The sequence below is a fragment of the Leptonotus elevatus genome, chromosome 1 (assembly GCF_054856555.1).
Source record: "Leptonotus elevatus isolate MCC_2025b chromosome 1, RoL_Lele_1.0, whole genome shotgun sequence".
NCBI lineage: Eukaryota > Metazoa > Chordata > Actinopteri > Syngnathiformes > Syngnathidae > Leptonotus > Leptonotus elevatus.
Window position 1 is genome coordinate 35,344,814 of NC_141239.1, and position 27,082 is coordinate 35,371,895.

At 39.0% G+C, this 27,082-nt stretch overlaps 1 protein-coding gene across 2 annotated transcripts in view; it reads right to left on the bottom strand.

The window, feature by feature from the left end:
• Positions 1–27,082, bottom strand: part of tox (thymocyte selection-associated high mobility group box) — a 69,049-nt gene that overhangs the window by 4,442 nt on the left and 37,525 nt on the right. For both annotated transcript variants that reach the window (XM_086094957.1, XM_086094947.1), the window contains exons 2-8: positions 24,502–24,567; positions 17,964–18,074; positions 12,237–12,521; positions 5,358–5,603; positions 4,220–4,453; positions 2,956–3,036; positions 2,394–2,864 (exon numbers count right to left, since the gene is read on the bottom strand). In XM_086094957.1, the coding sequence (XP_085951083.1) occupies positions 2,394–2,864; positions 2,956–3,036; positions 4,220–4,453; positions 5,358–5,603; positions 12,237–12,521; positions 17,964–18,074; positions 24,502–24,540 (1,467 nt within the window). In that variant the 5' untranslated portion in view covers positions 24,541–24,567. The remainder of the gene's footprint in view (positions 1–2,393; positions 2,865–2,955; positions 3,037–4,219; positions 4,454–5,357; positions 5,604–12,236; positions 12,522–17,963; positions 18,075–24,501; positions 24,568–27,082) is intronic.

The following is a 27,082-nucleotide window of genomic DNA, read 5'->3' on the forward strand; positions in this document are numbered from 1 at the left end:
TGTGTGTGTGTGTGTGTGTGTGTGTTATTCTTCCTCCATTCACATGAAGAAGACTGTAAGACTGCGTTTGTAACAGAGAGACCGGTGTAACATGAATCCTAAATCTATACGAAACAGATAAAGACATACAAATAATTGTGCCTAACTGACCGACCCCCTTCCAATCAAAGATTATTCTGTGTTGTGGGTTGTGCTACGATTTACGCACCGTCATGCCAGATACACACTATGGGTGGAGCAACCCCATATTGTGGGCTTTCCTTATATTCCCTACTGAGGCACTGAACGAAAAAATGTAAGTTGATCAAAGAGTCGGCAATTACAGTTGTGATATTTATTGACAGAGAATATTGCTGCCAGTGGACTATTTTTGTCCGTTTGTTTTTGATCCTCACCTACAAGTGCAAGGAGTGATTCCGCTTGAAACATTGTGCCCGCTGCCATTAAAAGACAAGGTTTTGGAGTTTTTTGTTTTTTAAGATGGGACTGGCTTATTAAAGAGAACAAGCAAAGGGCACCAGTACTACTACTTTCATTGTAACCTGAGTTGTATAATAAATGAAAAAAAAAATTGCTAACTGCTGATCTAACATTTAAGGCCCTTTTTATTGATAGACTTCCAACATTTATTTAGTCAGAAGCATAGTGTTTTGATTAAATTATCTTTACTACTTTTTTCCCCCCATACAGAATAAAAAAAATAAAAAATTCTCTTTCTATGTGTGAGGCCGCTATATACAGTAAAAAGTACAGTATTTTCACATTTGAAGCCAGCCTCAGCTATCAAAGAATCACATCTATTTGGTAATTCCACCTTCACTCCCATTTTACGTGCAGTGAGTGTGTCAGAAGTCAAAAGAGAAAAATTGGTCCTATGAAGTAGTAAGCATATTTACCCATTTTTTAATTGTCATGTGTTGGGCGACTATCTCCCATTTCAAACATTGGTTAAGATGTTAAAAGTTGGTACATATGGAACCCGAGTTTTGTTGACGCGACTAAATCAGTGGTTCCTAACTTGGGTTCGACCGAACCCTAGGTGCCCCGCTTGGGCATCATTGGCTGCAGGCGATCACGCTACATTATTTGGCCTACTGTATCTGTGCTGCAGGGAATTTGGTGCACTCAGTTGTCCACTTGTGACTGTTGTGATGGTAAATCGTGTTATTTCTTTATTATTGTAATCTCTTCATACTATAACTATGTCGAGCAAAAAAGGAAAGTGGTTGGACGAATATGTGCAATCTGAGTTCGTATGTACGGTATAACCAGACATATGGTGTTCCACAAGGTTCAATTCTGGGGCCTTTGTTGTTTTTCTGCTGCCCCTGGATTCCATCCTAAGAAAACAGCGGCGGTTGTTTTTAAGTCCACTAAGTTGAGTTGAGCGATGGGAGTCAGCGTCCTAACTGCATGACTTGTAATGCCAAGTTGAGCGATTTTCATCCAGCACAACTACCAGGAACACTTCCTTAAGATGCATGGAGAATACAAGAACACAATGCCAGATTCCATGAAAAGGCTCCTCTCCGTGTTTGTTTGTTCACCAGTAAACCCTACATCTTGAACAAAAAAAAAAAAAATCAATTAAAAAGGATTCGGTGAATGCGAATAGGAAACTCGTGGGGTTCAGTACCTCCAACAAGGTTAAGAACCACTGGACTAAGTCAATGGTAACTACAATGACACTCATGAGAATGCAGACCTCCGCCAAGGCTGAACGATTTTACACATGCTGAAAAAATTTAACTGTTTACATTCAACAAAACATTCTACTGCAGAGTATATATGCAGCCATTCACATATTAAAAATGTGACTCATTTTCACATGGCCATAACTTTAATAAGATATCAAAATAGTTGTTGAAAACACAAAAGCAGACATCTCCACGTTTTGTAAAGTTTATCAAAGTAAAGCTAATAATCTTTACTTTAAGTTAATATGAATTAAGCAATTGAGAGACTAATATTTGAAAAAAAAATCCACCAGTGACTAATTGAAAACATCTTTCAAACAGCTTCTTTTGATGTTGAAGAAGCTATATTAGAAGCGAGCTAACAACAATCCTCGGGTGCCGACATGTTTGAGCGCGTAAGTGACAAATGGCGAGCATATGATAACATGAACGCGTACGGGCTCGTGTTTGGCTTTAAAGGAGATGATGCTAGCTGAAGTAAAATGTGTATAGCACTTGTCGGTTCCTGAAATATAAGAGATTTATATCGGAACGGTTTGGTTTTAGCGATGCTGTGATGGGCAGTCTGCTTAAGGCAGTCCAAATAGCGCCTTGTCTGCTTTTACATATGAATTCGTCGTACATTTGGATGATCTTTTGCTGACAAAGAATGTCCACATTTTGAATATGGTTACATAGACGTTAATAGACTCTGACCTGCGTGATGGCTGGCGAGTGTGTCATTCCCAGTGAGTGAGCGCTGAGCTGCTGCTGGTGCTGCTGATGCGGACTGTGCAGCCCCCCCAGGTGAGCCTGGCCGTGAAGCGGGGGGCTGACCTGGTGAGGCGGGGTGGAGGCTTGCACCACGCCGCCCAGGGACAGAGCTCCCTGGTGAGGCAAGCTGGACCGTGGCACGGTCCCTCTGGAGGACAGGGCATGCAGCTGGGGATGGATCTGAGCGTGAGGCGGGTGCAGGTGAGGGTGTCCGAGGCCGGGGTTCGAGGGATGGTGGTTGAGGTTGGACGGGTGATGGTACGGCATGTAAATGCCTGGGTGCGGGTGGGCGAGCGGGCCGGAGGAAGGGTGCTGGCCCGCGTAGACAGACGGCTTGGATGTGAACATTGAGGCGGAGGAGGAAGATGATGAGGAAGAGTTGGGCGGCTTCATCTCGGATGGATCGTTGTAACTCTGAAGAACGAAGAAGACAATCAGTTGATTGTCATGTCCGGAAGGCATCGCAATGTGCATGAATGTGTGTGCGCACGTGTGTGTGCTAGACCTGAGAGACCAGACTGGCCCTGTAGGCAGCCAATTGTTTCAGATACTCCTTCTTTGCCGTCTCTGTCTTCTTCTTATATTCCTTCAGGCACAAACATAACATTTCATTTTGACACCACCTTACCACGACTTACACTCCAATCATTTTATGCACGTAATTGAACTAATAAGCACGTTGCATAAACTATTGTACAATGACAGAAATCATCGTAGGCATTTACACAATATCCTATACTGTAATTATACATTATAGTCTCCATGCTGCTGTTGACTTGTCAGGGATGCGTTTTCTTGGTTTTTAAAAATGTATTTAGGGCCCTATTTTCGTGCCCAGTGTAAGTCGGTGTGCATATGTGTAGTCTTCTTTCCTTTGGTATTTTCTTGGACTAGCGCATGTAAAAGTGGACGTTTGCGCTGTCGTGGGAGGGACTGGCGGCTCCCCTCATTCCCTTTGAATTCAGTGCAGGGAGAGAGGCGCGTGGCCTACATGGCATGTGGACGCGGGGAACGCCTTCTGCCCTTGTTTGTGTGTCCATGTTCTTACACTAGCCTGGTTTACAAAGAGCCATGTATTCCGATTAGAATGAATCCGAACGGCCAAACGGAATGGAAATGCTCCATATAAACACCTCAATCGGAATGAAAAGGCTGAATCCGAATGGAATTTCATTCGGAATCCGGGGTGGTATAGTCCTTTCGTGAATCCGAACGAGCGTCATGTATACACTTCATTCGGAATGGCGAGGCATGCGCATGCTCTGTCTTGACGTAAATGCCACTAAAATGTCTGCGAGGGGAGAACTTGTTTTTAACTACTTGAAACTTTTTAAAAAAAAAAAATTTTTAATCAAGATGTTGCTTCAATAAAGGTGTTAACACTATCACAACTACTGTGCTAAATGACGAATTAACTTCATCTTTATAAATCACGTGATCGATGTCCGTGCGTCCCGCGGCTGCCACGGGCTGATCTGATTAAACGTGGGAGCATATAAACGGCAGATCGGAATGGATCGCATCACATGTAAACAGGTGATCTTCATTCGGAATGATTTCAATCGGAATGACTAAAAAGTCTCCATGTAAACCCGGCTAATGAGTGCATGGGCGCATGCCTACGAAAATAGGGTCCATACACTTTAACACTCTTTACAACTGTGTGTGGTTGACTTAGCGAAAATGATTCACATGCATATTTTTATATTTGACATATTTGTTTTAACATGGGCAACGTAATAAAATCTGAAATAACAACTACTGTGTACCTGTTTCTGTTCCTCTCCAAGGCCGTCCCACATGGAGGCCACAATCTTTGACACCTCCCCAAAGGTGGCGTTGGGGTTCTGGGCCTTAATGTTGGCTTGTGTGTCCCTAAAGAACAAGGCATAGGCAGACACCGGCTTCACTGGCTCATTGGGGTCCTTTCGCTTCTTCTTCTTTGGCGTCTTGGGTTTCTTGGAGATGTCAAACATTGCTGGCCGTTTCTCACCTCCACTGCCCTGTAAAACAAAAGATGAAGATATGAACAAAGGACGCATCATATGATATGAAATGATGGCAGATGGTTCTGTTTAATACACACCCTGAAATTTTGCATTTGGCTGGCTTTATATGATAAATCGCCTGGGAGGACTTTTTATGCTATGCTATACAAATGTGCCGTTAGTTTAATTACCAATGTGAGTGTTCATACACAGGTGTCACAAAACTGCCACTTTTTCTGTTCAGGTTTGAGGAGAGTATATTATAGTAATTTTTTCCCTTATGTATGCATTTTGTGTGTGTATACAACTACTCATTACAGTAACCACATCAAGAAAACAGCATACCGTATTATGTTGGTCAGGGGAAACAATCCCCTATGCTGAACTTGCAACACTAAACTTTTTTGTTTTATTTAAACTACCGTTCATCATTTGTACTTTCTCAGTATATCTAGTACATGCATTTTGAAATTGTCAATTACAAGGTGCAACAAATGCGTTAAACCAAAAACTCATAATTACAATGTGAGCAAATAATACCCGCTGGCTATTGTGCATGCTACTCCCCATTAATAACTTTACGTAAGCAGCCACCTTTTTAAATGTGTAGGAATAAAAAAAAGAAAGAAGAAGAAGTAATTTTCCACCTTGCCTTAAGTCAATATTCCATTTCCCATAACACACTTGGAGAACAGAGAAAAAAGCTAGTAAATATTATTCCATAGAACTGTAATTGTTTCATTTCCTCAGAATATCAGCAATAACACTTTTATTTCAGTATGAGTCACCCAAAAGGGAGGGAGCTGATTTACATGTATTTCACGTGCAGGGGAAATGTGTGTATTATCTGACGCGTGTCTGTACGCATGCACACGCACACAAAAGTTTCCATAAAAAGGAGCAATGTGTGTTTCTTTACCCTGAACCCCTCATCATTGTCGTCCTCATGCGCTGAGCTGGACGGAGATGGTGTTGCCGATTTACTCCCAGGAGGAGATGGAGAATTGTGGGTAACAGAGTTCCCGCTGAGTCCCAGCTGGGTTTGGTTGATCGTGGACAACTGACTCTGTTGGTTCATGCCTGATGGGTTTTTGGGTCCGAGCGCCGCTTCAATGGGCTGCTGGCTGCTAGTAAACCGAGAATCAGAGTTGACCATCTGCTGCATCTGTGGAAGACAACAAGTTGCAGTGGCAAACTTCAAGTTTCCATTTTGGCATTGTTGTGTTTTTACATTAACTCGGAAAATTACAGGAAGTTTTTAAAATGACAAAAACTATTTATGATTCATTATAAAGCTTCATAACTGTTAATGATCATAAACATAAATCATAACTACATTTAAAATGTCATACTCCAGCCCCACCCAATACAAAATGCCAAACAAGTGGGCTGATGTCATGCTCCTGGACAGAGGGCCAATAGAAACAGGAAGTCAGGCAAGATCCACGAATGATATTATAATGATTAAATGACAAATTGTAGATATATGTTGCACTTTCATGAACTAAATCAAATCTGAAAATAAACAGCGCCATCTGGTTGAGCACAGCTCCTAATGCAGATTCACTACTGGTCTGCAGTACTTGAAATGAATGTCATTTAAAGGGGAAGTCAACCACCCATTTCTTTTTTTACAATAATATGTTCTATGCAGCCCCATTAGTCTAAATATTGTATTCTGGTTAATATTGTGTTAGTGGAATATGAGTTAAGCAGCAAAATCCAGCCGTTTTTATCCATCTCAGGGGCAGCCATTTTGCCACCTGCTGTCGACTGAAGATGACATCAATGTTGCTCAGGGCTCAGGTAACAACCAATCACAGCTCAGCTTCAGAAAACAGATGAGCTGTGATTGATCGTCGCCTGACCTGAGCAACTGTGATTTCATCTTCAGTCGACAGCAAGTGGCAAAATGGATAAAAGAAAAAGAAAAAAGGCTGGATTTTGCTTCATAACTTTTATTCTATAAATTTAATATTAATCAGAATGTCATGTTTAGACTAGTGAGGTCACATATAACTTATTATTGTCAAGAAATGTTTAAGGTTGACTTTGACTATGATTTAAGAAGAACTCAAATGGCCATTGGGTCCATGCTGTGGTCTCCTTTTGCCTGAGCCCCAACGGTCGTGTTCTCCCATCACTGCTTAAGTCCTTTTCAACTTGCACACTTTTCCTTTATATGGATTCTCCCGTCCAGACACTTTAACCTATGAATGAACGTGGAAACACCAAACAGGCTGCGCGGAAGTCATGGAACTCGTACTTGAAAAAAAAAAAAAAGAACTAAAATACTTAAGTCAACAGGTGGAACACGTGGAAGACCAGATTTAACAGGGAGTGCCCACATTTGAGGGTTTAGGGACTTTTTAGGTGGATGGAAGAATCTGCCCACAGTTGTGCTGCTTTTCCTTCAGTACAAGTGACCCCAAATGAGCAGAGCTATTCAAAGGTATCATCAAACACTTCATATACATAACGACTTGATCATTAAAGAAATCCCATGCCTATGATTTAAAGCTGGGATCATTTACATGCAATCCAGTAATGGATTGAACTGCTGATATGACTTGAAAGGAAAAAAAGCCTCCTCGTTCCTTCATATATAAAATAGTCAAATACAAATACATTGACAAAGTGCAACATATACTGTATGGATACTGAATAGAAAGGTTGACAAAATACTATCAAAGCCACATCAAATGTGGCTCATCCTGACCTCTCAAACAGAAACTAATGACATTTGATGTAACCATGGCAACAGGCAAAGCAAGTGGAGAAAATAAGCTATCTAAAGTAATTTGTTTAATCAGTTAATAGTCATGCGCAAGTACATCAATGTCGGTTTATTACCCTCCGGAGAAGTAGCTATAATTACTCCCTATGCAATGAATCCAGGTCCTTTATAATTTGTTTGAATGCTATTTACATGGCTTAATACACTTTTACTGCCCCACCTGTGTCAAGACAGTAATGTTTTACTGCGCAGTGTTGTCTTTCAAACCAACCGTCTCCCCAGAGACAATGAATCTAATAATAAATCTTGACAACAAAGGAATACAATGTCAGCACGTCTGAACTAATTTATACAAAACACCTCATTTTCACACCACAGCCATTTTGACGATACGCGGAAAGAAAAGGTTTCGATAAAAAGGTAATAATGATATTAATCAGTCCACATTGAAAGAGTGGTGGCCTAGCACTGTAGTTAGATCACTGTGTCATAACAGTTGAGTCAAATGAATGACATTTCATGCTCATTTCTGTGGAAACCAAAAGTTTTGGTAGCTAACGTCCAGCGAAAGCCTTGACACCTCACGTCGCATGTGGGTCGATGCATTCGTTCGTTCGCGGTCTCCTCTTAGTAAGCATCACCTAAAAGCGGATGCGGTCTGGTGTGCTGTGCCCCGCTTGGGAACACATTATCAGAACTTGATTACCAACTGCATGCGGTCTGTGAATACAGATGTGGTCTTTCGATGGAACGGCAAGTGTCACTGCTCCAACGAGAGAGAGAAGGCGTCGCAATGATGCATTTGAGAGCCAAAACGGAGACAAAATATTAGCTGTGGTTTGGTGACATTTGGTGGGTTGACACTCAAACTTTACCTAAAGAATCATTGAATGCTCAATTTATTCCATTATGATGATTAGTGTCATTTCGTCAAACTCACACGAAATACTATCAAACATAATGTGTATGTCCAAATCGACTGTATTTGTGCGATGTGAGTTTTTTTTTCTCTCACTTATCCATCACCAAATGCATTTTGAAATGGTTATAATGATACCATTTAAAGATTCAGGGTCACATAGCAAGTCTTTTGGAAATAACTGAACAGTAGATGACAAATTTTGATTTTGTTACTAGGTTACACTATTCGCTTTCTGAACAAGAAGCAACAAAGCACTGTTTTTTATTTGTTTTGAATTCATTAGGAAAAGTTCAGCAGGTTCATCTTAATGATCATATTATGTACAATAATCTTTTGTGTGTGAGGAGTTACTGTAGTTGGGAAATGTGTTTCATCCATTACAAAAAATATATGGAGACAGTACAGTCGTGCATTGTGATACGAATTTAATTCATTCGGTGACCAAGTTGGGAACTCAAAACGCAAATCACCTTTCCCCCATTAAAATGAATGGTAATATCATTCATACATTCCAGTTTACTCCCCCCAAAACAAAAAATATAACTCCATAATATTGTACTTTTTTGTTGTTGTAAATATACAATAATAACATAAATAAATGTAGTACAAAGAATTAAACAACTGTGCATCGTTACTCATTCAGTGAGGTTCCCTCACATGTGCGCAATGTGGACAATTGCAGACAAACAGAGTTTTATACCACGAAAACTCTATAATCTGCAGGAATATTGGTCATTTTTTTTTGCAGAGGATAAAGAATATATGCCTGTGGTTATTGTTATATTATTGGTCTACTGTACTTGTGTTGCTGCGCTTTTTGTGCTCAAATATCCGTTCCTTAAAGTGACAGCTATATCATCACCACCACATAGATCAGGGATGGGCAAGTGGTGCCCCCTGCGACCCATGTGGCCCGTGCAGACACTTGCCCTTGATTTGTATTTTTTCTTAACATACAGTGTAGGTATCTGTAGGGTGCGTGGATGTGCTGCAGCCAAGCAGAGTTTAGTAAACCGGAGGAGAAATTCTTCTTTTTTTTTAACATGAAACGTTGATTCTTTAAAATGGTTACGGAATGTTCGACCATGGCCTGTCTCTGTTTCCATGGGTGACGACACGACAGTATATTGTTTGTCTTTTTACTGTTAATGTTAGGAGGGTGGTTGGTGAAATTGCTGAGGGATAACATGAGGATTTATGGCTGGTCGTCAGCTAGCATTAGCATTAGCTTTTCAGACAGGTGTACACATTGTAAATAGCATTGCGCTTCTGATATTTCAAGATAGACTAGGAATATATTGCAATTGTCTAATTTTTACACAAATATTGCCACACACTTGAGGCCCAACTGCTAGTTTGCTACGCTGTTGATTTTAGCAACGCGTCCGTGTATGAAACATTGAAGTGGTAATTAGCCGGCCTTAAACTATTATTGTCATTGCACAGCGGCAAAGTCAATGTGACGACTAATCAGTTAAAACCACTTAATGTCTACAAATGTGTTGTGACAACATGCAACTATACATTTATAGGAATCCCAAGTTGTAATGGCACTGGCTGAGTCATTTCTCTAAATCCTTGACGGAAACGGCAAAATAAGCTCAACTGGGTTACAATATAATCTTTTCTTTCTTCATTTATTTTAACTGCATTTCAGTGCCACTAATCTGTTAAGTGTGCAATTTTGTTATTTTATTGGCCTGAAACTTTTTCCTAGACTGTTTTAAGTCCCTTCCCTTTTCTGTCTTTCTCATTTCTTGCTTTTATATCCCCATGCTACTATACATTTACTGCCAGTCCATGATTTATGGTTGCCTAGCAACTATGCTTGCCTCAGCCTAATCGGGGTGGAGAGAGCTGTATAGAGATTCGTGTGTGTGTGTGTGCGCGCGTGTGTGTGTGTGTATAGGTGTGTTTCTAATAGAGCCAAGGCAAGCCAGTTCATATTGAGATCCCAGTTGCTCTTTTTAAGGTTTTTGGCATATTCAGAGATAATTGTGTTGTGAACTGCAAAGCACTTCACCAAATTACCTCACGTTCACACTCACATACAGTAATCTATGGCAGCAGAGCACCGGTGCAAGATGCTGACCTGCAAATTGGGAGGAATTCAAGGGCATTTTGATACATGGACAGAAAGAGGGAGGGCGAACCATCAACCTGAACATTAGTTTCTGGTCACTCTCATTCAGGTCAGGAACTTAAAACTCGAAACGTTCATAAACCGATGTAATATTTCCCATTGAAATGAATGGAAATGCAATTAATCCGTTCCAGGCGCAAAACTATGTTATACATATCTTTTTTTACATTAGTGTGCCATTAAAAATAAATATAGTGTGTATATAGTTTTTTTTCTCCATTTGTCTAATAAAGAGCAAAACAACAACAGAGAAGCACCAGTAGCCTACGTTGCCTTGCGTGATGCAAAGAGCCGGTTACACAACACAAGAATAACCACAAAATACATATTTCTGCTCATCTATGACATAAGTGTCAAACTCCGGTCCTAGAGGGCAGTCCTGCAGGTTTTGGATGTTTCCGTTCTCCAACACAGCTGATATATGATCAGCTCATCAGCGAGCTCTGCATAAGCCTAATAACGATCCTGCTGATTGGAATCAGCTTGTGTTGGAAGAGGGAAACATCCAAAACCTGCAGGACTGCGGCCTTTGAGGACCGGCGTTTGACACATATGATCTATGACAAGCACTTCCTTAACTCTTTCCTGAGCAGTTTCCCTTTTCTTAAGAGTCATTATGACTGTTAAATGTTTTGCCTGTTTGTTTGTTTAGCAAAAGTTGAACACGCTTATGCACGTAACAGATGCCATCTTGAGCTGCACAATTGTACGTTTAAAAAATTTATTAAAAAACAAAACAAAAAAAACTTACTTCGCATAATTATATTATTAATGTCAACTTATTGGGCACTTAACCATATTATACTGAGCAGCCAGGGCAGAGAGGTGTTTACCACTTTTGCTCTCTACCATCACTGCTACCCGTCTCCCAATATTGAGACGACATCACACACAAATAAATAAACAAATTAATTAATTAATAAATAAATAGAAACCAATGAGGCGTTCTTAGACACTCACTTTGCTGAAGTCTCATAAGATTTCTGATATATTAAGGTCTCGGCTGAACGTTATTGTCATGAAATATAGAGACGATATAAAACGCACAGTGATAAAAAGATTCTGCCCATATCCCCTACTTCTATTTAATTTATTGGTACATTTAATATGGAGACTGAGACAGCAAGCAGCAAGCAGACGGAAAGTTTAAGAGTGACAGTTGAGAAAGTTTCCTTTTTGCTAAGATGGGAGAAATCTTTTACAGACCCCCACACGCGACATGTCATCCCAAAACCCCCAGTTTCAGTGACATCCAAACGACTTGTTTCACACATCTCACAGTCACAGTGAAAAACAACTTTTTCACTTCACTGTCAATTTTAAAATGCATGTTGTTAAAACTCAATAGAAACTTTTCTTCCTATGAGTGTGGTGAGAAAGATGATGTAGCACCCTAAAAATATTTTTGCTTAGTAGCATAACTTCTCAAACTTACAGTTTGTTATTAGCAGCAACATCCATCGCCGACTTAATGAATTAGCTAATCATTTTAAGACTAAATAATAATAATAAAAAGAAGAAGATATAATGTAGTTTCAAATTATGCATCATCCATCCATTTTGCTAATAATTTTAAGACTAAATAATAATAATAAAAAGAAGAAGATATAATGTAGTTTCAAATTATGCATCATCCATCCATTTTGCTACTAATTTTAAGACTAAATAATAATAATAATAATAAGAAGAAGATATACTGTAGTTTCAAATTATGCATCATCCATCCATTTTGCTAATAATTTTAAGACTAAATAATAATAATAATATTATATACTGTAGTTTCAAATTATGCATCATCCATCCATTTTGCTAATCATTTTAAGACTAAATAATAATAATAATAATATTATATACTGTAGTTTCAAATTATGCATCATCCATCCATTTTGCATACTGCCTTTCTTTTTCAGGGTCATGGGAGTTTTTAACCATACAACAAAATAAAAATGTAAACAACAATGTAATTTTTAATCGTGAATTATTTGGTCCCACTCACCACTGATAGAGTACTGGTCATGGCTGACCCATCTGAGCTGAATGTACCCCGGTCTTGGTTGAGCATAGGCGCTCCATCCTGACTGGCAGGCATTCCGGCCAAATTCATACCCTGCAGCTGGTAGGGGTGTTGTGGAGCTGAGCTTCTGTTGCTATCCAGAGTGGGATAGGGTCCAGTGGAGGAATCGTGGGGCAGATGAGGGGGCAGCATGTGGTCTGGCAGTGTAGGGGGAGTGATGGGTGGAATGTTGAAGTCTTCATCACCCAAACTGCTCATTGAGTATGACTGAAGAAAAGAGATTTGAGAGAATATGCATCATTAAAATCTGTCAGCTAAACACTACAAATATGGTAGTTGCACGTTGCAACAAAAAATGTTTTATCTAGAATTTTTACAATCAAGTTTCCACAACCTCAACCAACAAATATGGATTAAGCTGTAATATACATGCCAGTCCTGTAGTTGGCAGTGTGGCTATGTAAAACAGCAAAGTTCAAAAATGATTTTTTAATGACATAAATACAAATAATTTTAGCAGTGATGCATCAACAATTCAGGGAATTGCTCATGTATGTGTATTTAGCAATTACAAACATATGTGAAGTTGATCCCATGTGGCTGCGCAGTTACAACGTACACATATCGATGTATAAACATGTTTACCGCATCCAGAATTGTAAAATAAATCTACTAATTTATGAAGTGCACTTCCAGTGATTTCCTGAGAAAGAACAGCAGCATTACCATTTATTTCGAGTCATTATATGTATTAATTGAAACTCGAGGAGGAGGGGGAATCACCACCTTATTCATTACCCGCGGCCATATGCTTTTGTCAGCTGGGGAATGAAACCACGACCCTTCAGTCACAGAAATTCCTAACCATAGCAGAACTAACAATCTGGCTTCAATCTATTGCTTGATATTAAAGCCATGTGTCTTTTTTTAAATTTCATTTCATTTCAAAATGAACATTTTCAATGGATTCTCGCGATAGTATTATTTCCTTTTTTTTTTGACCAGCATCAATAGCGCTTGCAGATGACTGGAAGGTCAACTTGGTGCATCGGGGTTTTTTTTGGGGTTAATATCATGAGCGAATTGAAAATTTGTAAGACAGACTACAAATTGCATATACGAGGAGAGGCTACACTGTCATGAAATATTACTGTCAGAAACAATGACTAGCGGGATGTAAACACTGTCCATTGTGATTATAACAACGCGTACTATACTGTATCTTTGTGCTTTGTCTTGTTTTCTTTCTCCCGAAAAGAATCACTAATGATACTAGCGCCTTTAAAACAAAGACAAACAAAACAATCACACTTATTTATATATATATATATATATATATATATATATATATATATATATATATAAAACTCAGTTCCTCCCGAGGGAATAGCTTGCGTATCAAAAGAAAATACATTCGAGTTCTGACACGCTGAAGGAGAACTAGAGATGCTTAATTATTCCGTGAGCTCCGACACAAGTGAAATGGAGTGAGAGAATTGCGCAAGAGAAGAGTGAGAGACACGAGGGTTAAAAGAAAGAGGCAGCGTTCGAGAAGCCCTCTCATACTAATCTGACGGAGGAGATCTTTTATAGAGACTGACAGCTTTTCTGCTTGGCTAGCCACACCAGTCTCTCCCTCTCGTACTCTTTTGCTCCTCATCTCTCACCATCCTTCTCCTTCCACCCCTCGTTGGCTCTCTTGCTCTTCTAATCTCATCCATGATTTCTCTTTCATCGCTCTCACGCTTTCGCCAAACCAAATGCAATGTTGACTGCGGAGTTGCATGACTTGTGAGTTGTCAGCTGAATGATGGATACGCTTACTGTGTAATAAATGGTCACAGTGGTGTGATGATATTTCACATTTTACAATGATAGCTGAAAGATACAAGGTAAAGAAAGAAACTAAATATGAAATGTTGATAGTGAAGCCCTGTATGGGGAAAACCACGTTTAGTAAATTTAGTGCTATTCATAAAGAACACAGGCAACCTCATTACAAGGAAGGCGAACTGTGTGATTTCTCCCAGGCAATCAAGGCACTAAAATAACAATAAGTGCAACTTCTGAAGCCAAACACAATGGGGTTGTTCTGTTCCAGGATGCTGGTTGATGTCTGAATGTTTTATGCATAAAACATTTATTAATCATAGGGATATTATGAATTAACATTCTTAAAGGTAGAATTAACACTTAAAAAAAAAAGAAGAAAAAAAAAAAAAGAGTATAGACTCGAATAAACTCTTTATTTTTTCACTTTTGTTGGAGTCTGAGCTGGAGTTTGGGCTGTGCTCGAAGCTGGCATCTTCTTGCTTTTTCTTTTCAGATTACACAACGCTTCATGTCCATGGGGACAAGAAACTGTGGAGTGGTCGCCCCGAACACACCACACACGGAAGGGAATTTAAGATGATAGTCCGGGCTCTTTGCACTCATCTGGGCATTGGTGGAGCATGCATGATGTAGATAAAGCTTTAAGATTAACATTTTAAACTCTGCAATGTACCTTTAAATTATCTTTTAAAAAATTGGTCCAGTCTTATCCTTCTAATTTATTTTTGAATAAATACTTCTTAAATTCTCACACCATAACAATAGTACCCAGTCAGAGACTTGTAGCGACAGAAGGTGTGACTGAATAAGGTGTTAATAATTTGTCCAAGGATGCCACATACTCTCTTGTGTTGCATTTTGTTGGCCTGATTATTGAACTCCAATTAGCAACATAAGTTAAAAAGGAGTTGGACTGCCATCAAGACAAATCAACGGTAATTATTATTTTTTATTTAGAGTGAGCGAGCGACTAACAAGAGCAGTTAGTAAGAACTAGCTGGTGAGGCTAGCAAGGGCAGCTAGCGTGAGAAGCTAGCAAAAGCAAAGCAGATGGAGACAAATGTGGAAGCCCGATTCACAGGACTTGGGGACGACCACTTGCCGGCCCCCGCTGTGGAAGGTAAGCAAAGGTAAACCAGTGACATTTCATGTTTGGCAACTTTCAACATTAATACGCCATGCTATCCACATAGCAGTCTTGCTAATGTCAGCTTTGGTGAGGGGCACTTTAGCCAGCAACACGAGTGCGGGCAGTGAAGTCAGGCTACATTAAAAGATTGCTTGAACCTTGAACTGTCATAAAAATATAGAATAAGTAAAGCAATATTAATATTTAAAAAAAAACCCACATACTATAAAACAGTACTTTTACTTCGATAAAAAGTTATGATTCAATACTAAAGTATTGGGAGAGACAAAGTTTTTTGGGTTGCCAAACTGAGGTTTGTGGACATTTTGCAAGTTTTGGGCAATTTTTTCTCACATTTACCCCCAATATGTTCTGCACCTTGTGGCGAATTCAAAGTTTAAAAAGTCGGTGCAAGTTAGGTAAAATATTTTACAGAGCAGTACGTCCATATTTTTGGCTTCAGGTATTTTCATCAAAGTCTATGAAAACCGGAAAGACCATAATGGAGGTGGAATAGAAAAAACATGTGTTCGTTAGTTACGACCATGTCATGATTCATTGAAGATAACGTGAGACTCCACTGATGTGGACGGTGCTTTGACAACATAACCTTCCTTTTGTAAATAAGAGTGTACAACTTATACGGGGCTGTTGGTATGACCAGTGCGAAGGAAATAGGGCTGTTACTTCAACGTACGTCAAAGCATCACTAATGCAGTGACACGTCCATTCTTCTGGCGTGGTGATGGTTACGGTTTTGATGCTCACATATGAATCTTTCCCAAACTTGTCAGCCTGGTCACTCGTCAGTTCGACTATATCTCCTCTTTTCATTCTCCTTCCTCCCTTCTATGTCATATCTGAGCTTGAAAGCCCTGTGATGTGGGTCGGGTCCTTAGAGACCAACAAATCTAGCTGTAATGTACTTTTAAAAAACTATCGGAGCTCAGAGAGTTGCATAAATCACACTTTTTGTCTGTCTGTCGCGTTTGTTCGATCACTTCTTCATGTTCTGCATAAATTACTGCCCCTTGTGTCTCTCCTTTTCCATTCAGTCTAACACAAAAGCCTGTGCTGGGAGCTTCTACAAAGACTAATGTAGTCAGGATTAAGTCCTTTTGCTTATGTTGTGTCCCCATTATTTGCACATTTCCCACAACTCCATGTTATCAGCACTCCAATGCATTTGCAAATACGGCATTTCTACTTCTTTGACCATCTGCACAAAACTGCAGCGTTCACACAGTTTTAGATCAGATCATATGAATGTTGATGTTGAAAAGAGTCAAATAAAAATTGTCCATCCGCTTTTGTCAGTGTGTCTCGTCGTCGAGGGAATATACCGTACTTTATTTTAAACTGATGGTAAAGGCTGATTAGCCTCAGGGTGGACCTCAAAGTGTTCTTTGAAGCTCAACAAAATTGTTTGTGCATAGAGACGCTGTGCGTTTGATGAAAGCCTGATTGACATTTCTTTCATTCTATTGTCAACACCATTCTCTGCCGTCAAATAATTTGTTTGAGGTAAACTACAGGCTACAAACAGAAAAGGCTCGAGAGCTCACATAAGGAAAGAATAGAAAAAAAGATTTCTTGCAAGCATGTGGCAAAAACTAGGGATGGACAAAATAACCCATAAGTAAATTGTTTGCTGAGTTGAATTGTGACACGTGCGGACTGTGTTGACTAATTGCGTCTTGAAGTAACTGAGGCAAAATGGACTGCCCTTCGTGCCCTGCAGGTTTCGCCATGTTTTCTCATCCCTTGATTGCAAGCCTACACATGCAAGGTGGAACTTAAAAACAGTGTTCACTTAGGCAAATTAGAAATCAGTATCTCTGTGTTTATATTTTATGGCGTCCTGTACCTAAAAAAAATAGACAACCTTTCTGTCGAGCGCAGGCTTTTCCCCAGTGGCCCAGTAGAGTAGAATTTGACCCAACTTTGAGTCAAGAAATGGGTCTTTTAGTGTAAAACAACTCATAAATATTGGTCAGATCCTTTACTCGGGTAAAAAAAAAGAAAAAGGGGGGCATCTTGTGCAAAACAACCCAGAAAGTTGGGTCAAATTGATCATAAAGTAGATCGGTCCATTTTTGATCCATAATTGGGTTACTTTTGACCCAACTGGTTTTAGAGTGTAAACGATTCTTCAAAAAAGAGGCTTCAAGCTGTTTATTGCCACTCCCATTAGGGACATTTTCTGTCAAAATAAAATTTTTTACCAAAAATAAAACCCCCCATAAACATTGTGTTTTTAAAACAACCACATTATTAGAATGTGGTATGGAATGAATACAGTTTAAGTCAAGGCATCAAGTATGAAAAGCATGTCACACCTCCTGTGCATTAGTTCCTAATGTAGACAAAAAAAATAAAAAAATCCAGGCTTTCGGCTTGCATCAAGTGGTTTATGTTAATAGAGGCTTACTTTCATTGTTCAATTATTTTATTTGGTATTTCGAACATTTGTAAATGTTGTGTAGACTGAAAGGATAACATATCTGCACGGTAAAATGTATGTACTGAAATTATTACCTTTTTATTTATATATGTATTTGGATTTCATTTTCAAATGTTTTCTTCATTTTATCACCTATTATATAGTGACTATCATGAACGCATGTCTAAATACAAGTTCATCACAGAATATTATGATACTTGTGTGTGTGTGTGTGTGTGTGTGTGTGTGTGTGTGTGTGTGTGTGTGCGTGCGTGCGTGCGTGTGTGCGTGTGCGTGCAATCACCCAAGGCAGACGGTGTGAGTCGGGCATGTGCGCATCTCTCCGCCAGTGCTGCGAGGTAGGGGTGGGAGGTGTCACCTTGCTCAGGGGCTGAGGGGGCTGCGGCACACGAAACTGTGGGAGTCACAAAGACAAAAAAATAAATAAAAGGTTCAGATGGGCCAAGAAGAAGGTCAAAGGTCAAATAAAAATGCCAAGAAGGATAGCAAGGATGAAGAAGCGAACGAGAGAGAGAGAGAGAGAGAGAGAGAGAGAGAGAGAGAGAGAGAGAGAGAGAGAGAGAGAGAGAGAGAGAGAGAGAGAGAATGGATGGATGCTCAATTTGCCCTCATTCCATTCGACACAGGCTCCGTATCCAGTAGGCAAATGATTCTTTACGTTTTGGTTGGGAAATGCATGAGATACTCTCTTGGAGCATATTCACACTTGTATGTATACTGTACTCATTTGACGACATGGATGCTTAACATAGTTTTGGAAGGAGAAATCCAATGTTTTAGGACATGGGTTGGCTAATATGAATGATGGCAAAATCCTCTTAAGCTGTGTTTATTGAACAAATATCATATGGCGTTACCTTTGACAGTGCAGGTCACACAGAAACACAATGAGTATATTATTCCTAGACAATATTTTTGATGAGTTCTTCTGATGTTTGCACAATTCCATGAGAATTTCTTATAAGGTGGAAATAAAAAGTCTACACACCCTGGACAGGTCAGAAAGCCAGTTATTTTCTAATATACAAAATGAGACCAAGACAAATCCTTTACAAACGTTTTCCACCATTAATATATATAACCTGTACAACTTAATTGAAAGTAAAACTGAAATATTTGAGGGAAGTAAAACTTAACCACTGAACTGGGCGTCCTTTCAAAATTTATGGGGAAAAAAAAAAGAGGCATGTCAGGGAGGCTGCCAAGAGGCGAACAGCAACATTTAAGAAGTTGGGGAAATTTCTAACAAGTACAGGCTGCTGAAGACATGTGACAACAATCTTCCGTCTTCATCTTGTGTCAGGGCTATGGGATAGTGGCAAGATACGTTGCTCCAAGGGTGTACCTTAAAATTCAAGTTCAATGTTCCAAATAATGAAAAATGAAAAAAATGTTTTACAATATTTTATAGCAGTACTATTAGTTTAGCGGTATCCTCACGAAGGTGGTGGGCGTGCTGGAGCCTTCTTAGCCCGTCTTCGGGCTGTAAGCAGGATACACCCTGAACTGATGTGCAATTGTGAGTTGCCAACTGTTTTTACTTATTTTTTTTCGTGACAGGTGACAGTCGCTAGGTGTGCGGTGGGCCTCTGCGAAATTAAACATTTGGCCCGTTGTTCTTTGCTGAACTATTTTAAAACACTTTTTTGAGCATGAACTGCTCGTTTAAGGTCATACCACAGCATCTCAATTGGATGTAAGTCCGGACTTTGACTTGGCCACTCCAAAACCTTAATTCTAGGTTGTTTTGAGCTATTCAGAGATGGACTTGCTGGTATTTTTCAGCTGGGTATGGGAGGGCACAAACTGATGGTTGATCATAGGCGAGGGGACTGAACAACTTATTTTATGAAACAAAATGCTTCGGTAGTACCAAGTATTGAACTGTGACTCATCTTTTGGTGCCAAGTTTCAGGATCCAAAGGTCTGCTAATGCTGCCAGTGATTGGTTGTAATGTTACAGGTAGTTTCCACATGCAGGAAAAATCTATACTGGGTACGGCTACAGACAGGTTTCACGTAATGTGAACTGTGTCGCTGCTGTAGTAGAGTGTTGCGGGGGGGGGGATTCCACCGAGGTCAAAATTGTGATTAAAGCACCTGAATGTGCACACTATTGATGTAGGAGCATAAAGTTGACCCGTGCTAAACTGACCCCAAAAACGGGTGTATCGATAAGCTCCACACTTTTCTTGACGGTTTTCCTCAAATTAATTTTGAATTGGTATAGGCAATATGAACGTTATTTTGCACGCTTGGCTGAAAAAAGAAAAAACAAAACACTGAAAGCAAATAGCTTTTGTTTTTAGCATTTATGGCTACAACTGTACCTAACTAAAGTAGTAAGTGCTGCATGTGAGGAACGTGGGAAGTCAGATTTGCACCACATGGATGTCCCAATTCCGACATCAAAGCGTTTGAGGCAAATGTGGACAACAAAGATGGCTAATTCCGTAAATTGTTTGTTGTTCAAGTTACCACATCCGTTACAAATCAAGTTGTGTTACGTGACCGTACGTCGAATAACTAAATGAAAGTAACAATAAATACAGATAAATAAACATCTGTTTAAATCTTGTAAATGTTTTGCCATTCACAGTCTCTCTCTCCATGGGGGTCACCATTGTTGAGTGATGTCAGTGAAGTCGAGTTTTTTATTTTCTTTCCGACTTCGCAACAGGATTTCTGACTTCAAACTAAGGGAGTATTCCCGTGTACACTTCCTGGTATGAAGTCTGAAAAATCAGACTTCCCACTTTCCTCGAATGCAATTCAAGTGTTGAGCCAAAGTACTTAAGCCTTGTATTCCCTAACCGCGGGTACAAGGCATGTATTTCAATAGACACATGAAAAACACGTGTTTTAGAAACAAGGTTTCGTAACAAGAAACAAGTATTTATCGCGGCGAAGCAAAAGAAAAGCAAGCGTTCTGGAGATCAAATCTCAGATATCCCTAAAAAAAGCTGAGACGAGTGAATGTTATTGTTTTTCGATTTTGTTCCAGATGTTTGAAGTTTAAATACCTGCTAACAAGGAACCTTTTCGAAGAATCTCCGCTTTTCTGTGGTAAAAAAATCATAAGATCCCGTGGCAAGGGATACCATAATTTACGGGGGTAAGTACTTTGGCGCAATATTGGGACTGAATGGTGCGCAAATAAGTTCAAGTCGTACATGGTAAATGTATATACTTGTTTACAGCCGCCGAGTAAGTAGCCAAGGTAGCATTGCTTAGTGTAAGTGTTAGCATTAGGGTAGTGCGTTAGGGTAGTGTTAGCATTAGCCAAAGTATCAGCACAACAACCGGCCACCTGATTGCCACTGAAAAAGTGGAAGGGCTTGAGGGACACGCACCTCAAAGAAAAAGCAAGGCCCTACCTATAGGAGATAAACAGTGGCTCAGCCGTGGCCCCAGGAGAGAAGTGGAATTACTCAGCCACAGCGTCTGGTACAAACTCTCGCAATGAAACGCCAGCGAGTAGCGAGGCGGAACGCTCACCCCGCGTTTAATTCAGACAGACGCTTGCTCGCCGCGGTTTTTGCTTACGCCACCACAACATCCTGTTTCGGTCATTTTGTTTCGATTTTAATTGTCCATCTGCCCAAAACAGAAAATGCATTGTTTTGTCATTTTCGGCCGAAAATTTTCAATGGCCGAAATTTCGGTGCATCCCTAGTAGTATCACATAAAAATGTGCGTTGTGCCGTATAACTCTATATTTTGCAATGTTATTATGGCGAGTCGGCAAACAAAGAGTTCTGAGAAATCCAACTGCCCTCACCATTGGGACTGCCACATTATTTTGCATGTCATGAAATCACCAACAGTACACACGAATATTCGACGAATTGGATCATATGTAAATCACAGCATATCGCACAGACAAGCAGCTGCTCTTTCAATAACCATCATTAACATGAACTAACAGCTTGGATTCTTTAAGGTATGTACAAATTAATAATAAACCTGTCAGCTTTTACCAGCATTCCTGACATGTTTATAAATAATGGTGAAACTTAAATTGAAGGCGATACAGTGACTTTAAATATTTTAGCTGTAAAAATGTAGTTCAATTAAAAAGCAACCAAAAACTACACGCGATGCTAACTATACAGTATACTATGAATACTGTCTATAAGAAAAGTAATCATTCTAAACATATTTCACTCTTCTCATGTATTAAGCATTTTGTTTAAATGAATAAGGTAGTAAAATTAGGGAAATGCAATGTGCTAAAGAAAAAATAAAAATAAAAACGTTTTTTTTGTTTTGCCTCATATCTAAGTCAGGTAAACAACTCCAACTGAAAATAGGCAACTCATTTTAAAATGGGGAAAATCAAATTTTCAATATTAAACATGCATTCTGATTCCACAAACCACTCCTCTTCCAATGACTGTTAAGAATAAAACATGAAATCACAGATTCCTACACCGCATTGTTTAAATAATGTATTTTATATTGTTTGTCTTAGCTACTGTATATAAAACTGTAAGATTGACATGCACTGTCATTATGCTGCTTAATAAAAAAGGATCCTCACAGTGGTTCTATTGAAACTCTGATGATGTCACAGGATAGCTGAGCATACACGATTGACGCAACGTTAAGTGCATTCATTTGCTCAAGTTCTCATCGCAATCTCAGACACTCACAAGTAACTTGACAAATGCTGATAATAATCATTGTACCATTATGCATACTAAGACCGCAGGGGACTTCTCACAGTTACATGGATTAGGGCAGCTTTCCCTTCTGTTATACACAGCAAGGCTTGCCAATCATACGACTACAGTGAAGACCTCAACATACTTAAAGTTTCCGCCAACAAGTGACTGGCCGAAACCTTGTACCTCCAAAACTAGCACCTTTCAGAAGACCCTAAAAACGGCACGTTTGTTCAACAATTAACTTTGCATCATCAAAGAGAGCAAGCTATTTTTAGCACATACTCTTCGCCAGTGATATTCCGATTTTTTTACTCTCAAAACCTGACCTCATTCTAATGTTTACAGGCAAAGTTCCTAGCGTAAAGTTCCACCCTTTCTTCGAGAAAAATAGTCGCATAAAACCTGGAAATCAGCCATATCTGGAAACACCTTAGCAAATCTTGTAAAACTTCAGTATATTTTGACTTATTTAACTTAGCGAGTGAATCAATCGCATTAACTCCACAGGAGTGCGTAGCTTCTTCTTCCCTTTTTTTCTTTTTTATTCATGCCAGCACAGAGGGGAACTAGAAAGACATAAATCAACGAGAGTATACTGTCTGTAAGTACGTCAGACTGGACAATGATACCGTAAAAAATAAAAATACAAAAAAATTAATGCACTTCTTGCACATGTGACCACAAGAAATTTGTGGCGACCGTGGCTCAGGGTGTAGAGACGGTCATTCAGTAACCAGAAGGTCGGCTGTTCGATTCCCGCTCTCCCCATGTGTCGTTGTGTCCTTGGGCAAGGCACTTCACACACATTGTCTCCAGGGCTACTCACACTGGTGTATGGAAGGTGCGAATGTTTGGTGGTGGTCGGAGGTGCCGTAGACGCACACTGGCAGCCACGCCTCAGTCAGCATGCCCCAGGGCAGCTGTCGCTACTTAAGTAGCTTACCGCCACCACAGTGTGAACGTGTGAGCGCATGAATAATGTTCCATTGCATTGTAAAGTGTCTTTGATGTGGGACTTTTAATAGGTTTTAGGTGAATTAATGAGCGCACGCACATATGCACACACGCACATACAAAAAAAAGACCAAGAAGAAGAAGAGCAATGATGATGACTAGGGGTGTTAGAAAAAAATCAATTCTGCAATATATTGCGATATTACAGCACACAATTCTCGAATCGATTCAATATACGGCCGAATCGATTTTTAAACATACATTTTTTGGGGAGAATATTCAACAAAACGTCTTACTTAGGGTAAGGATTCACAAATTAAGCATGGAAGGATGTTATATTAAGGGAACATTTAGCCTTAATATTTTATTTCAGTGCTGTTCAAACATGAAACAGACTGCAACCTCTTTGTTAAATGCAGGCTCAGTTATAAGCCTGAATTTTCAGATAAATAAATAAAGTTTCATACAAATCTTACAGTGTACATGTACAAGTTTACTGATTTGTATTTTCTAAATTTGAGTAAAAAAAAAATCACAATAATCAATTTATAGATTCGTATCGGGATTAATCGGTATCGAATCGAATCGCCAGGTACTATTTGACATGTTATCATTGCCAAAAGGGTAAAAATCTTAACTGTAAATAAAAAAACTAAAATACTAACTACTTACCAAATGTACAAATGTACATTTTTACCCGTTGCTTCTCTACCATTACCCTAATGATAACATGTCGAATCGGTAAGATTACCGAATGAACAATATTGAGCTCTCTCAGATAAAAAAAAAAAAGTAAAGCGTCTGAGTGTCTAGAAAAGCGCTATATAAATCCGATAAATAAATAACAAAAATCAATGCATTCAAGACCATCAAATGATAGTGACATATTTAACTAACAGCAAAAAACAAAATTCAAACGTCAACATCAAATAATTGTATGTGTTATTATTTTGTGGATTTACAATGAAATAGCAATACTATTCAAAGAAAACTGGAAAACAGTAAGTAGACAAGAAATAGCTTTGCTTTGGTCTTTATGTCTCCACTTTTTTTTTTAGAGGATGTAAACTCTAAAGAGTTTACCTCTTTAGTATGGTCCAAACAGTTAATAGCTTTATATTTACACAAATACAGAACTAGGATGGGATTACTTCTGAATAAAAACAAAACAACAAAAAAAACTACCGTAAGACTAACCTGGTTGTTTGAAACATAGTCAAGGCTCGATTCTTGCATATTCAGGAACACGGTGTCTCCTTCCAACTGGAGAGAAGACAAAAGAAAAGCAAGAATGTCAGTGATGACAAAAAACATCACACGGGGAATTATTGATGTGGCTAAATTCAAACCAACAACAATAAAAATACAGATACAGGCAGCTAAAGCGTTGCAACTGTTTTCATTTTGAAAAACAAAAAATTGTTTGCATCTTGTAGATGAGGAATAACCTAAATAAACATTATTGCATGCAAGGTGCCACAAAATATACTTAGAAGTTACTATGACGATATGGTGACTTTTTCCTGCACCCTTCATATGTAAGGACATTTTTCTTTTCTTGTACTCATAAAAACATAAAACCCTCTCACATTTCTTCAGGCCTTTTTTTGTGGATTACAATGCCATCATTTGGTCTGAATTTCATGTTTTGAACAACCGTAGCTTCTTTGCCATCTAAGTCACTTCTTCTTCTTCTTGTCCTATAGTTTGCATGTTTTTCCCCCTTTGCAATCGCAGTTTACACCAGATGGGAGAAGCCAAAAGATTACTACTCTAGAGACACTAAATACCGAAGTAACATTAATAACCACTTTTTTTTTTCATTAGTCATTTATAGAGATCATCCATGTTTTTGTTCAAATTACACAAACCACATATAATTATGAATTGAGGCTGTATGATATTGCACCCATCAAATTTTGATGCTATATGCACTTCCTTATTTTCTCTTTTCCCCCCTCCACTATTTGTCATGTTTCTGTGGCAGTATCTGATTGCTCCCTTCCTGAGCCTGCAATGCAGTCAAACTTTGATGTAACTACGTATGTACCAGGAACACATTAAAATATTACTTGAAAATGACTTGCACAGTTAAGTTTCAAAGAACAACACAAAAGAGAATTGAATTAAATTGTCATCCGGCTATATAACAGCACTTGATCTAGTGAAAAACATTCAAACTCAAATACTTGATGGTTTCCTGGGTACATAATTATTGTTTTTGGTTGTCACGCAGACACGTGGATCCTAGTTTGAACAGGTGGGGAGAAGTAACTCACGTGCACACACAAACACATACGCAGGTGGACAGGTGTAACTGCCCCATCCATTTGCCAGCTGCCAGGTATTATGCAAATGGGGTGTCGGTTTACAGAGCCAACAGTAAGCCAAAACAGTATTGTGATGAGGCTTACGCAAAAAAAGAAATGTGCACGTTACATTTAAAAAAAAATACTGTAACATATGACTTGGCTAAATAACTATCACTGCAAAACAGCGGAGAGACAGAGTTGACTATTTAAAATGTATTTCGGTCACTGCTGATAAGAGTTGTAGATGAAACAAAGTACTGTAGAGTAGTAAACAAAGTTAGTGAATCTAAATATCTGCATTCCTACAATTTTAGTACTTTCAGGAGCAGGTGTTCTCAACTGCTGGATGACTCAACAGATTGCATTCAAACGTTAACAATCCTAATGTTGACGTGCTTTTTGAACAAAGCGTCAGTTGGATGTAGTGACTACTTTGTTTTCTTATGGTTGGCTTGTGCACTTGAATGTCAAGTAAAGATGTTTCGCTCAAAGTCAAATTTGACGGGAGCTGCATTTGTGCTTGTTTTGTTAAAAAAAAAAAAAAGCAGTTAATATTCAAAGTATTACTGGAATATAATTTGTAATTTCAACAAAGATTGAATTGCTAGTGTGTTAATACTAAGTATTGTCAGCAAAATTAGAAACAACCAAAAATATCGTTATGTGGTCTTTTTGTGTCATTTTTATCTTTTATTTTTATTGTTATTTTTTTAATGGACGAGAGCATCGAGGAGTTGCGCCACAATAAATTTCTGTGTGGATGTCGCTCCTTCTACATACAGTAGATCAAATATTTGAGACTGAATCAACAGCACCTCTACTGGTTGCAACCACGTACAGCGAACCTTCACTATTCGTTGTGACTCGGGACAGAGCCCTGCTGCGAATAGCAAAAATCCGCGAATTATTGTCGCTCCCCTAAAAGAGTTTGCAATTGCTTACAGATGCCACAAGGTAACGGCAAAGGACTACTTTTGTCTAAATGAAATGCCTAAACTCACTTAGGAAAGTGTTTCCTAAGCAACAAGATGTCACAAGATGGCGCCAGCACAATATAATTATCACCACTTTTTCATTTTTTTTATTCATTGCACTTAAAAAAAATCCTCAAAGGTAATTTAACTTAACACTTCTTAAAATGATTTTTGAATGATGCTTTAGCATAAAGGTTATCAACACTTTCTTGCACGCACTCCTAGGACTGTAGTACAGAAAAAACAAGCTTTCTTTCTTAGTGGGTATGGATATCAGCGGCTGCAGCGTAGTTAATAAAGCTGTGCTTTCACAACAACTGACAGCTGCATTTTTATGTGATCGGTGGTAAGATGGAGCCGCTTATCTGCCTGAACATTGCTGTCTAGGGGCCCGATTTGCCAAGATCCCAAAAAGTGGCAACTAATTGCGTGGTCACTCAAAGAGAGTGTGTGTGCTATTGGCAACAGGTGTACAAAAGGACAGGAAAAACT